General features: G+C 35.7%; 1 protein-coding gene across 1 annotated transcript in view; it reads left to right on the forward strand.

Moving 5' to 3' along the window:
- The window catches only part of LOC142339436 (UBX domain-containing protein 1-B-like), a 394,986-nt gene that overhangs the window by 359,502 nt on the left and 22,170 nt on the right, over positions 1–13,314 (forward strand). The window contains exons 2-7 of the mRNA XM_075389467.1: positions 4,927–4,980; positions 5,046–5,099; positions 5,367–5,503; positions 5,786–5,966; positions 7,780–7,899; positions 8,233–8,304. Of these exons, the coding sequence (XP_075245582.1) occupies positions 4,931–4,980; positions 5,046–5,099; positions 5,367–5,503; positions 5,786–5,966; positions 7,780–7,899; positions 8,233–8,304 (614 nt within the window). The 5' untranslated portion in view covers positions 4,927–4,930. The remainder of the gene's footprint in view (positions 1–4,926; positions 4,981–5,045; positions 5,100–5,366; positions 5,504–5,785; positions 5,967–7,779; positions 7,900–8,232; positions 8,305–13,314) is intronic.

The following is a 13,314-nucleotide window of genomic DNA, read 5'->3' on the forward strand; positions in this document are numbered from 1 at the left end:
AAACATCAGTTACGACATAATATCGATAGACACGTTAATTTTTGAATTACATGGAATTGGATGTGGCCTCTGAATGATGAGAATAAGTTGAAAGTTGACGAAGGGAACAACAAAACTGAAAGTTTGAAAAACTTTGAAACGAATAATGTCAAACTTTGAGACTATTAGCTATAAACTGATTGCGTTGTGTAACACCATTCACTCAAATTAAAAGTCAATTAAAAGCTTATGAGTCCAGTCAGCGTTTAACGGCTACATAAGGAATAAAAAACAGGCAAAAACAGCGAATTCACAATAAATTGAGCGAAATTTATCGAAGCCATTGAATAATTTTTTACCGGAATACTTTTCTATTTTCAACTAATTGTTAACAGCAAAAGGGAGTCTTTTTAAAAACGTGACTTTAAAAAATCACAAATATGAACAAATATATTAAAACCATTAAATTTTTGAGAAAACACGTGGTATCAACAAAATTAAATTCAATATCTTTGAAAGGAAATCAGTAAATACGCTAAGTCATGCCTCAATGGAAGACATGGATGTTCGTCATTCATAGGTCATCAATACGACTTCACAATAAGTCTTATGACTTTGAAAACAACAACAAATACACGCAAAAACCATAAATTCAGTAAAGTGCGAGAAGAAAATGTCGGAGCCATTTAAACCATACGCTTTTCTCCGAAAACTTTGTCAATGATCAATTGAACGTCTTCTCGAAGCCAATGGGAAATATCAATATTTGGATAATGTGATAAGGTCTCAAAAAGAATCAAAATTACGAAAAAGAGTATCCAAAAATTTGAAAAGAAATTATGAAAATTCGTGGCATCGAAGTCATAAGACCAATATTTGGAAGATAAAGCACCAACCAGAAAAGTTTGGTTTGCAGTAGAAAGGAGGAGGGTCTTGTCGTTACTGATGCCGACTTACAGTTCGCGAAAATAAGTATAAGATCGGTTATTGTTCAAAAAAGTTTTCGGCAAACTATTTTAAAGTCAACAGCCATTAGCTGTCCACTCAAAGCACTAGATTAGTTCACTTAATGCTCACTAGTAAGCCTATTGGACTTTTAGTTGTCGAGTCTTTGCCATAGGACTCCAAAAATTTTTGTAAAATCTGAACAAGATCAAGATTTCATGAAAATTTCGAAAACTAAGTGTCGAACCAAAAAAATGAGCGATTCCTTGAAAACGAATATTTTGTTAATTGGGCATAATTTGACTGTAAATGAGGTTTGTCAATCACAGAACCCTGATATGAAGATTCGCTAGTCTCTAAGTGACTGAAAAAAGAAAAATATGAAGTTTTCTATAAAAAAAACAAATTGAATTCGATTTTTTTTAAATAAACTTCCCTATGAGGCCAGAACTAGTCTTTTTTTTTATCGCTTTTCGTCTATTGGCAACACAAAATGGTCCATTTTTAGCGTGAAATGTAATTTTGAATTAATCATTTTATAGAGAAATCTTAATTTGAACAAAAATTACGCTAAAAGTGAACAAAATGATGCCAAATATCGTTCACACAAAATTTTAAACCTCGATAACTCCTCGAAAAATACGAAATTCAAAAAAATCTTAAATATTGTTGATAATTTATTTCGTATTAGCTAGGAATTTATAAAAAGATTCCGCCGCTTGAAGTGGATTTCTAACATAGCTGAAAATTGTTGGTAATAAACTATGTTTGAGATCGGGTAAAGTTAGACGTTCATTACCGCAAATAGGGCTAAAGAATTCTTTAGTCTGAAGTGTTAAAAATAATTATTTTCGATAAATCTGTTGCATCAAAATTTAATATGAATCTTTTTATCTTCAAATTTAAGTTTTTGCTATGATGACATTTTACATTTTAGCTGAATGCTGTTCGTTCTAAGTCTTGTAATACAAAAGGTTGAAAATGTTTTCAAAAGTGCAAGATTAGTATTGCCCTTTCAAAGATTACTCGAAAACAAAAAATATCAGTTTGCTCTTAAGCGATTTTTGTAGCAATTGTATTGTATTAGTCCTGTGGGCTTTTTCGTTAGTCGGTTATGTTTTGAGACAAATTTTGTGCAACCATTCTGACGATGGAATACTACTTTTTGTCAGTATTCTGGTGGTTGAGCATCCAATTTATCACTAGAAAATTATCAGTTGTGTTTTTAGAGACCAAAAATGAGGCTCTTTTTGGTTTCTTTTTTCTTCTCGAGTGAAAAAGCTAACCAATTTGATTTCACTTGTCCAAAACAATTTTGTTTCCTTTATTGTTTAAAAATCGTTTTGCGTATCAATTACTTTTGAGCTTTGTTGATGCTTGATTAAGAAGCTGCTACAACAATGGCTGAGCGAGCTATTTTTGGCTTTCTCTTGGTTTTTCATTTCAGCGTCAAGAAACGGTCTGTTATACAGAAAAACTTTAATTCAGTTCTGAAACATTGTATTTCAAGAATATTCCACAATGCGCATTTTATCTTCATTATGGTTATATCGAGGTCATTGAGTTCGCCCAAGCTAAATTCATGCCAAAAAGTCTGAAAAAGAACTCATGCACCCAAATGAAGTCTGAACAGCACATCTTTGTAGCTCATGGCTGTTAAATAATATTGCAGCTGATACGCTTTTAAGTTAATTCTAGTTAATGCTTCGTAGTTAATTATCACAAAGCCCATCATTCAGCTTAGTGGTCACGACTTGCTACGCAAATTGAAAGTTATGAGTACTCACGCTGAAGTTCAAATCGCTTATAAAGCAAACCATGGAGTTAGCTGAACATATTTTTTTTCATGCAGTTAATATTACTCAAAAAGCAAGACTCGCCAGTGTAAATCGAGAGGAGTACTGGCAATCCAGAAAAAAAACAATGGCCTTAGACTGGACCATCGCTGATTTGCTCTGCTACCAACCTCGGGGTACGGTATTTCTTTTATATAGGCACTTGAAACGGATATAATGGCGATCTAATCTGTAACTGTAATTTGTAAATGTGAAAAGGTATTTTGAAAACACGAACAGGAGTGGGGGCTTTGTATTTATTGGATTCTTGAAGACAGAATGGATCCAAAATCTCAGGAAAATGGTTATCTGCTATAAAAAAAGGGCACCATTTCCTTGCTAAAATCACGTTGTGGTTATATTTGATGCTAGTAACGAAGTCCCCGAATCTATCTCCCCGAAGTAAATGTTGTTTCAATTCCGTAAGTCTGCGGCTACGTTGAGCCTTCTAAGCTTCCTTGAGATATCCTGAATGTTTTTGTTCCTTTAGTTTGTTGAAAAGATTGAAAAAGTTTTCAATCGGTTGTGTTTACATGATAGTTGATTAAAAGTTGTGGAATCCACATTGAGCTTGTTAAGATTGACAGATGTTTGTACAGAATTTAAAACTTTTCAACTAAACTAACCATTTGCGGGCTGTTTTTTAACCAATTATTAATAATTTTGTTCGCTGAGTTGATTGTTTCGGGTTTATAAAAAAATTATAATGTTGAAAATTGATTTCAAAAGTACCATTTTTTTGTTGTTTTTTAAAACTATATTTTGAGTTTATATATCTGGATAGGGCTAAAAAATTTTTAAATGCATAATTTCAAGCGAGGAATAGGCAGTAGCGTAATGTTTCTTTGCCATTGCCGAGTATTCACAACAATGTATTTGGCATCTTTATGGAAATAATTAATGCAAATATATAGCTATAAAACTTATTACGAGTGTGACAATATTGTCCTTACGCTAGTTTGTTCATTTTATGTTCCTTTTTTCAGTGGAACCGTTTCCTGATGATGCTTGTTTAATTGCTCTCAAAGGAAGTTTGTAGCAATTAAATTAGTCTTGCGTACTGCTTATGTGATTGTTCTTCTGGGGCTTTTGAATTTCGTCCTCGAAAACGGGATTACAGGTAAAGCCTCACAAGCGCGATAACCGGTAAAGGTTCTCTTAGAATCTCACGGCTGACTAGTGTCTCAGTATTCTAAGTATGCGATTCACGGAAGTAATTTAAGACATAATTTAATGATGTGAAAGGCGATACTTGGAGTTTGCCCCCTCCCCCTTTCACCCCCCCCCATTTCGTCCCCCATGCTCACACAATCCGCATTTAGCTACTGAAGAAACCCACCGCTCGCCAGTCGTTTGAGAGCCATTTGCCCAATGTTAGTCGGTTATGTTTTAGCGTAGGGTATCTTAGCTTTTGTCTAGCGATATTTGGTTAGTAGCTGTTCGTGCATCGAACACGTTCCTGACGGCATGTTTTAGCTGCGTTTTTATACCTAGCGAGACATTTGTAATTATATTTTGAGGCGCGATTGTGATCTTGTCGAAGCAAACTGGAGTAAACGAGCGGATGATTGGTGCATAAGAGCGAGAAATGGTTCTGAAGTATTTTTAATGGCTCTCGAACGTAAATGTTCAAAACTTTATTTTTGCAAAATTTTTGCTTGACCGTTTATGCAAAAATTTTGCTTGGCCGTTTTTGCGCATTTAATCTTGAACATTTTTTGACTTCTGGAGTGACTTTTCACGCTTGAGTTCTTCATTTTATAGTGATCTAAGTTGCTCTGTTTGAAATAAATTTTGTTGCTAATATAAAATCATAAAGCGATTGTAACTTAATTGTTAAGATGCTAGGCTGATATCCTGGAGAGCTGCGGTTCAAACCTCTGTGGTTTTTTGCACGCATAAAATTTTTTCAGCCACGCCCCCTATAAATTTAATTGCCTCGCCTGTCGAATCGGTTTGAGTTTTTTGTATTCGAAAGTTTTGTTGCGGCTATTTTTTCTATTTTCAAAGTTTATTGCGGCTAATTTTCAGACATCTTGGTACGCCATTACAAATTTTTAAGGTTCAATTCTGTTTGAAATCTTTAGAGTATGAAAACAATACTTTTTTAACCGATTACTGTAAAATTGTAGACGTGAGCTGGGTAATGAAATGTGTTGTTGATTTCAGAGATGGCTATGGTGGCTTGCCTGAAAGACATGGGCTTCACCGAGGGTCAAATGTTTGTGGTTTTTGTCAACGAAAAATTTCCGTGTTTGCATGGGTCTGTATTGAGTCTTTTTTTAGCCAGGCGGGACTGAAAGCTACCGGAAGCAAAGAAATTGAAACAGTTACCAACTGGTTTGTACTTCTTGTCCATTGCCACTTCAATAGTTTAATAATAACAGAATTAATATTAGCTACTCAAGTTGAATGAAATACAGTGAGTCTATACTCAAAGCTTGTAAGAAAGTTCTGTCAGTTTTGGCGCCATATGTAAATTCATTGCACAGTTACTCTGTTTGATAACCTATTTAATTTTATCCTATTTAATTTTATCTCATTTTTTACGTGAGTACATACATAGGTAGAATCCTATCTTGCATATCAGTTGTTTAAGTGTTATAGGATCTTGAACAACCCTGATGTGACCGCAGAGGTTGATTCTGGGGGCGGTGGTCAAACTCTCGGGGCAACCGGGGGAGGGGGAAATGTGTTGGGTAGTGCACCCGGGGCATCTGCAGCTGATGACCCACCTGCTGCTGGTAACGGGCCTCAATAATATTTTTGGAAAAAATTACTGAAGGAAAATTCAATGCTGTCCATATTTACGTTAAGCAATATTTTTATATTTTGAGATTGGTGGCAACAATTTTTAAATTATGAAAACTTTTATGAAATATAGTTTAATTCGGTAATTAAAAGCTTTCTGAAAGAATTCAAAGAACATGAATCAAAGTCAGTTCTTTAATTTTAATGGTCGCTGCAAATTGTTTTCTATAATGTCTTGAGGTCAACGATCTAAAGGATGTGGAAAATGTTATTAGATAGATCTACATCCCAGACAGATGTGGCCAGATCCCTCAAGTGCGAGGATTGCGGCAGACTATTGAAGAGTGCAATTGATGCAGAGGCACATGCAGCCAAAACTGGCCATTCCAACTTTGCTGAATCCACGGAAGAGATCAAGCCACTAACGGAGGAGGAAAAGAAACAGAAATTAGAAGAGTTAGCTTTTTGAAAGTTCATAAATGGAACAATTGCTTTCATATATTCATATATTAATAGCCGCGAAGCGATAGCGGCTATTATTGGGGTCATGGTGGTTTTTTTACAATTCAAAGAATTTGAATTGTATTGGGGCGCTGTCTTTTTTTTAAGATCTGTTCACACATTTTCATTTTTGAAGTCAAATTGAAGTAGCGATTTTGGTCACGCCGAAACAGGAAGTGGAGCGAAAAAGCGAGTGGTTAAGCGGCGTAAAATTTTTCAACTCTAATTTTAGATTAGAGAGAAAACGGTGTTTGAACAAAAATTCGCTTTCTGGCCAGTGATTTTTTGTTCACATGCGGCGATTTCACTTTGATTTTTACTGTTTTTTCCATTTTTTTGGATTTTTTTCTTAATGGTTTTTCCTATCCGTTCATAGTTCATTCTCGGCCTAGTTTTATTGTTTAAACCAAATTTCACTTCTTCGCTAGTGGTTTTTTTGTTCACATGCTGCATTGCTACTTTGATAAGTTTTTTTTAAGTTTTTTGATCTGATTTTTTAGCAATGGTTTTTCCAGTTCACTCATAGTCCTTACTAGGTCTGGTCTTTTGTTTAGTGAATGAAAATTCTTCGAATTGTACGTTAGGACTTGTCCTGCTATGTTTTTTAACTCGTCGTCTCCCTCGATGGTTCTTACGACCGGATTTCTTGGAATTGACTTTTTCAATGACTTCAGTGACTTCTACTGCTTTGCAGTTAAAATTTGTGCGTGACGTCATTCCCTATTTTAGGTCAATTGCGTGACTTACCCCTATCAAAAGAATGACTTCTGATTTCACTTATGGAACTTTAAATTTTATGAACAATAACTAGATAAAGTCAAAAGTGTGCATCTAAGTAGTGCCAAAGTTATATGCCCTAATTCTTGAGTATTAGTCTTAGGTTTTTGATTTCGAATATCAATTTTGAAAAGGCTCTTTTAGCGGTTTTTCTTTATTTTTCCTTTTTTTAGAAATGGTTTTCCCAGTTCACTCATAGTCCCTACTAGGTCTAGTCTTTTGTTTAGTCAATGAAAATTCTTTGAATTGTACGTCAAGACTTGTCCTGTTATGTTTTTTAACTAGTCGTCTCCATCGATGGTTTTTACGACCGGATTTCTTGGAATTGACTTTTTCAATGACTTCAGTGACTTCTACTGCTTTGCAGTTAAAATTTGTGCGTGACGTCATTCCCTATTTTAGGTCAATTGCGTGACTTACCCCTCTCAAAAGAATGACTTCTGAACTCACTTATGGAACTTTAAATTTTATGAACAATAACTAGTTAAAGTCAATAGTGTGCATCTAAGTAGTGCCAAACTTATATGCCCTAATTCTTGAGTATTAGTCTTCGGTTTTTGATTTCGAATATCAATTTTGAAAAGGCTCTTTTAGGGTTTTTTCGTTATAGACTGTATGTGTCATAAAATTGACAGTCTGAATCTATCCCAAAAAGTCTAGTCGTCTATTAAAGGACTGGTGGTCGATCAGTCTATCTTATTTCTTTATTTATTTCATGGAAGGCCACAAGCGTCTATCGCGGCTATTTTCCGGCAATCTGCCGGCTATGTTTTTCCACATTGATCCAATAGCCAGGCCAAATATGCTAGAAAATGTTCTTTCTTCAGTGAAGTTCACTATTTTCGAAAGATTGCCGAAAGGTAAAAGATTGCATGTTCTTGGAGAGATTGCGGGAGATTCTGTGAACATTTGAAAAAGTGAATATAAGGAATATTGACTGGAAATGAACGGAGTGAAGAGTGAATGTGGAAGTAAACTGATATATTGTTAGGCTGCAAGAAAAGATGAAGCAAAGGAGGATGCAGAGAGAGCAGGATGAGAAGAAGGAGGCGGTTGAAAAGGAGAAACACAGACGCAAAGAGGGGCAGAATCTAGGCAACATTAAAGAAGAGTAAGTTACCCTACCAACGCTATAAAAACACTCCCTAGATGAGGCATTGGAATTTGGCATCCTTGTACTTGAGTCAATATTGCCGTCTTCTTTTACAATGGCTAATATTATTGGTGCTAATATTATTGGCTAATATTATTGGTGACTACTTGCACCACGTTTTGGAGTTGGCGGGGTTCAACTTTACTTTTTCTGTTAGATTACTATTATGCAAAGCTTTTTTTGGACTAAATATTTTAAACGTTAATTTGTCCATCTCTCAGTCGCAATTGACTTTGACACTAATGAAATAGCTGCTGTGTGAAGTAATATAATCTTTGATTGTTGTTTTAGTTTTGAGAGAAAAGAGATGATGAAAGCAGCCGAGCAGAGACGGCGAGAGAAAGAAGAAGACAGACTTGCAAGGTAACGGATAAATTCCCACTAATGTTGAACATTTTTTTTCACCCCCCTTTCAGTCAGGAATTCAAAACTTCCTGCAGTACATTTCATGCTTTTAAAATGTCATTCGTGATCTGAATTTTTTGACAAGTCGCCCAAAATTACAGAACTTTTGCCAGCGTTATTGTCCCTACTATCACTGAAATATTCAACAAAGGGAATATGAAATAAAATTTTCAATTAGCTGGGAGAAAGCAGTGATAAGAGTAGTATGAAATAGGGGCATAGAGAGAGGGGGGTTATCATTCGATCCTTAAACATGTGAGGGTAGGGGTTTATCATTGAATCCTTAAACATGTGAGGGTAGTTATCCCAGACAGGAAATGATTAAGGGGATTAGGTGACTCTCTGGAAGTCATTTTCGACAATGACGACGATAGCAACGGTTGATTTGCAAAGCATTCACGAGATTTACCAGCAAGTAAAAAAAGAATATTCAGAATTTGGTGAAAGATTTTTATATTTTTTAGCGTCTTGTCTTTACCTAGATCCGGACATCGATTTGGACATTGCATTGAAATTGAGGCCTTATGGTGGTTTGATTGGTATTGATAACTCCTCGCTTGACAAATGTTTCAAATCTTACAAAATTTTAAGACTACATGCAATTCTTCATGATGCTTCTGGATTTGTCTTTGAATACAGTGAGAAGGAACCGGGTTATTCGTATGTCCTACCCTGTCCAGTAACAAACGAGTATCTTGGTCACGTGACAGGACTTGCTTTCTGTCTATATGTGAAAACTTTCAAAAACAACTTATTCACTTTATTGGAATGTTGAAATCTCGTGCGGTTGTTCTAGATTTTGAGGGCTTTCGACATAAAAAGTCCGGATTTATCATAAAAGAGCTTGCCGTTTTCACGGAAAACTACACCGATACAGTGTCTTTTCTGCCTCCAGCCTCCTTCAACACGCTCTCATTGGGTGAACAAAAATCATATCGTTGGGTCTCAAAGTTTCTTCATGGTTTAGCCTGGGAGAGCGGTGACTACCCGTACTGTTATCTCAAACAGATTTGTCAGAGCATAGTTCATCGCTTCCCATTGTCAAAATTCTATTCGAAAGGAACGGAAAAAACTGATACGTTGCAAAAATTGCTTCAGAAAGAGGTAACTAACCTAGAGAGCCTGCTATGTCCAAAAATTGAACATCTGAGTTTCTATCGGGAGACACCAATTTGTGATTTGCATTTAACGACTTGCCCAAAACGACAGAAAAGCAAACATTGTGCGAGGAAGAAGGCCCAATTGTTTTACTACTGGCTGATCCATGAACAACCGTCGATTGGAAAAGACAGCACCGTCTGTACTCCAAGTGAATTTGTCTCCAAATTTGATCGTTTACAGTTGCTTAACGGCTGAAAATCAATTGAGTGTTACGTTAGTCAAGGAGGAAAAAATTGACAGTCGGGGACAAACTGTATTGAGAAAACAGCAAGTTGTTTGCACTGGAGCCGAAATAGAATCCTTCAAAAAATATCTTTCACTTTTAGAATATTTTCAACTCTATCATGTCTATGAAAGAGAAAATGCAAAGAATGAATCTAACCCCTTTACCTATGCACAAGCGGTCAGTTCCAGTGCAAGTGCCTCTGAACGATGAGATTCTTCCGGATGATATTAAGCAAGTTGTCCGAGAGGGAAAAGTGGACTCGATTGTTTACCACGAGAAAGATTGTGGTGTGAAAGCCAGTTACACAGTGACATATAAAAAAGCAGATGCAAACTCTAAATATACAACTTATGAATTTTTTATTGTTGACTAACAAAGTTACCTAACCTATGCTTTGTTAATTCATTATTTTCGAAAACCTTTTTTTGAATGAGTCCACTTGAGGATCAAATAGATTCAGGGGGTGGCATAACCGATTTAATTTTTGATGAAAATCAACAGGAAAGGAGATCTTGGCGATTTTGCAATTCAAGAGTACCACGATCAGAAGTTGTTTATTTTACTCAAATTTTCATTATAGTTTTTCTTATTGCAGTATCTCTTATCAAGTTGGTGTTTTTTCAATTGGATTGCGAGGAGTCAACATTTTGGTTTTCGCTCCTCTCTTGCACAGTTGGCTACGCACTTCCAAACCCAAAGCTATGAATAAAATTATTTCAACAAGCGATCGACTCTTTATGGCAGTGTCTGGTCCATCTTGCTGTGGAAAAACTGAACTGATTTTCAAAATGTTACTACATAACACTTTTTCACCTAAATTTTAATCAATTTTTTTTATTTCTATCAGCATGAACAACCAACGTTTGAGTCCTTAGAGAGAAAATTGAATATGCAATTTAAAAAATTTACAAGCTTCGAAGTTGTCTCAGAGTTAGAAGACTGTCTTCTTGTTTTTGATGATTCATGTGAAGAAATTTTTAACGATAAAGAGTTTTCAAAACTTGCGACTGCAGGCCGTCACAAAAATTTAAGTGTTATTTACGTTGAACACAATTTATTTCAACAAAGCAAGTGGTCGAGAACAATCGACTTGAATACAACACACATCATTTCGTTCAAATCACCACGTGATGTCCAACAAATTCGTTTAATTGGTCGACAGCTCAACAACACACAATTTCTTAAACAAAGTTACGAGCTAGCTACCAAACAGCCTTTTGGTCATTTATTAGATGATTTAGACCCAAAGACGTCGGACGTTTTACGATTCTGCTCAAACATTGTACCACCAGGACCATCAATTTTCTACTTACCGCCTGCGAAAGCTGTAATAACAAATCTAACAAATGAAACAGAGAGAACTATGTATGCTGCGGCAAATGCTACAAGTATCGGATATCGACCTAAAAAAACTGATCAAGGCAGCTTCTAAAAACTTTGTTCAATTTCTTTGCGAGTGTTTTCTTAATGTAGTCAATGGCAATGTTGCGATTAATAAAAAACTAATCGAAGCTCACGAAAAATCATTTCGAAAAATATTATCCAAACAAACAGCTTTGAAGGAAAAGAAAAGAATTCTTAGCAGAGAATCAGAACTGTTAAAAACGGTTGGTCTTTCGTGTTATTTTTACTTGATGGAATCATAATGCATACAGAAGAGTTCTTTTTAATTCCAAAACGAATGTTTATAACAAAGCAACCCCAGAAGAGCGAAATTATTGAAAACCCACAATATAAAAACAAAGCTATTCAGTTATCACTTATGCAACGAAACAAGCTAAGGGAGGACGTAGGAAAAACAGATAGAGTGAGCCAAACAGATCCAACAAATATTGAACCAGATGTAGATAAAGCAGATAGAGTGGTTCAAACAGATCCAACCAAATTTGAAGATGCGAAAAAATGGAAGCTTCTAGTGATGACAGTGAAATGGATTCAATTGTCACAAAGAAACCAACAGTTGAATCATTTGAGTCGACAATGAAAAACGTTAAATTAAAAGAAGAGTACAAAATCAAACGTGCAGAAATAGTACTTGATTTCATTCTCCAATCAAACCAAATCACTATTGGGGAAGAGAGCCAACTAATTTACATTGACAATAAACCCACGGATGTACAAGTTTCATCTTTTTTGTATAATTTGCAACAACCAACCAAAAAAATTGATCAAGAGGCATATTGAAGAATCTTGTTAGTTCTTCGACTTGAGCCTGATCTTGTCTCAAACACTTACGCCAAGCAAATATTGGAAAGTTATAAGAGCGAACAAGAATTTTTCCCAACGCAACAAAGTCCGCAAACAGGGCACGGTACTTCAAAACGAACCACAGCAGAAAAAGAGAAAAAAAAACAAAACGACAAAGCAAAAAAAGACCAATCAGAAAAAGTGGTCGCGTTTCGTCTTCTGAGAGAAAAACTTTAGAAGAACTGTACTCAAGAGGTCCTGCATCGTTTGGAAGCTCAAAACGATTACAAGAACACAGCAAACTGTCATTAGCAAAAGTCAAGTCTTATTTAGATACCAAGCCGTCCTTCACAAAATACCGCTCGATTCGAATGCAATTTCCCAGACTGAAAGTGATTGTAAAAGATATCAATGAAATTTGGTCATTGGATTTAGCGTATGTTGACAACCTTGCAAAGTACAATCGCGATGTTAAGTACCTTTTGGTAGCAGTTGATTGTCTGTCACGGTACCTTAGAGTAGAGCCAATGAAGACAAAATATGCAACAGAAGGAGCTGATGCATTCAAAAAAATGATCAAACATAAACAACCCGAGAAAGTATGGGTTGATGATGGAACAGAATTTCTCGGAGCTTTCAAAAGACTGTGCAACTCACGAGAAATTCATTTGTATAGCACTTTTAGTGAAAAAAAGTCTGTTTTTGCCGAACGGAATATTCGATCACTGAAAAATCTCATCCATAGGTACCTTGAAGAAAAATGGACTTATTCCTACATTGACAAATTAAACGACTTTGTGAAAACAATAAATTCACGTGTTAACCGGATAACTAAGCTTGCACCAAATAAAGTAACAAAAAAAGACGTACCGCGGCTTGTGTCCCTGAGCGCTGAAATAACTCTTTCTCAAAAACCTCACTTCTGTGTTGGAGATTTTGTCAGAATTGTCAAAAAGGACAAAGCTTTCAGAACAATGGCTACGAACAATCGTTTACTGACGAAGTTTTTGAGATAATAGATATTCCGACATTATTTCCGCCATCATACTCCCTAATTGATGCAAACAAAGAACAAATAGAAGGAAAATTTTATCAATCAGAATTGCAGCTTGTTCGTGTAGAGGAAAATGAATAGAAATCGTTTTGACGATGAGTTCACTGTGCATGTTATTTCATCAGCTTCTATGCAAATTTTTGGGTCAAACACTCTGGCTTCTTTTCGAAATTTTTTCAATGATGAAATTCAACTTTCTGGTGACTGGAGGGTGGCTCTTAGTGAAATAATTTTTCCGACAAAAATTGAGCACGTCGTGAATGGAGATTTAATAGCATACAGTCTTAAGGGATACGAAGACTCGCAAAAACTTTCGTGTGATGCTAATGTCATATCTCGA

The sequence above is a fragment of the Convolutriloba macropyga genome, chromosome 5 (genome assembly GCF_964194025.1).
Source record: "Convolutriloba macropyga chromosome 5, txConMacr16.3, whole genome shotgun sequence".
Lineage (NCBI taxonomy): Eukaryota > Metazoa > Xenacoelomorpha > Acoela > Convolutidae > Convolutriloba > Convolutriloba macropyga.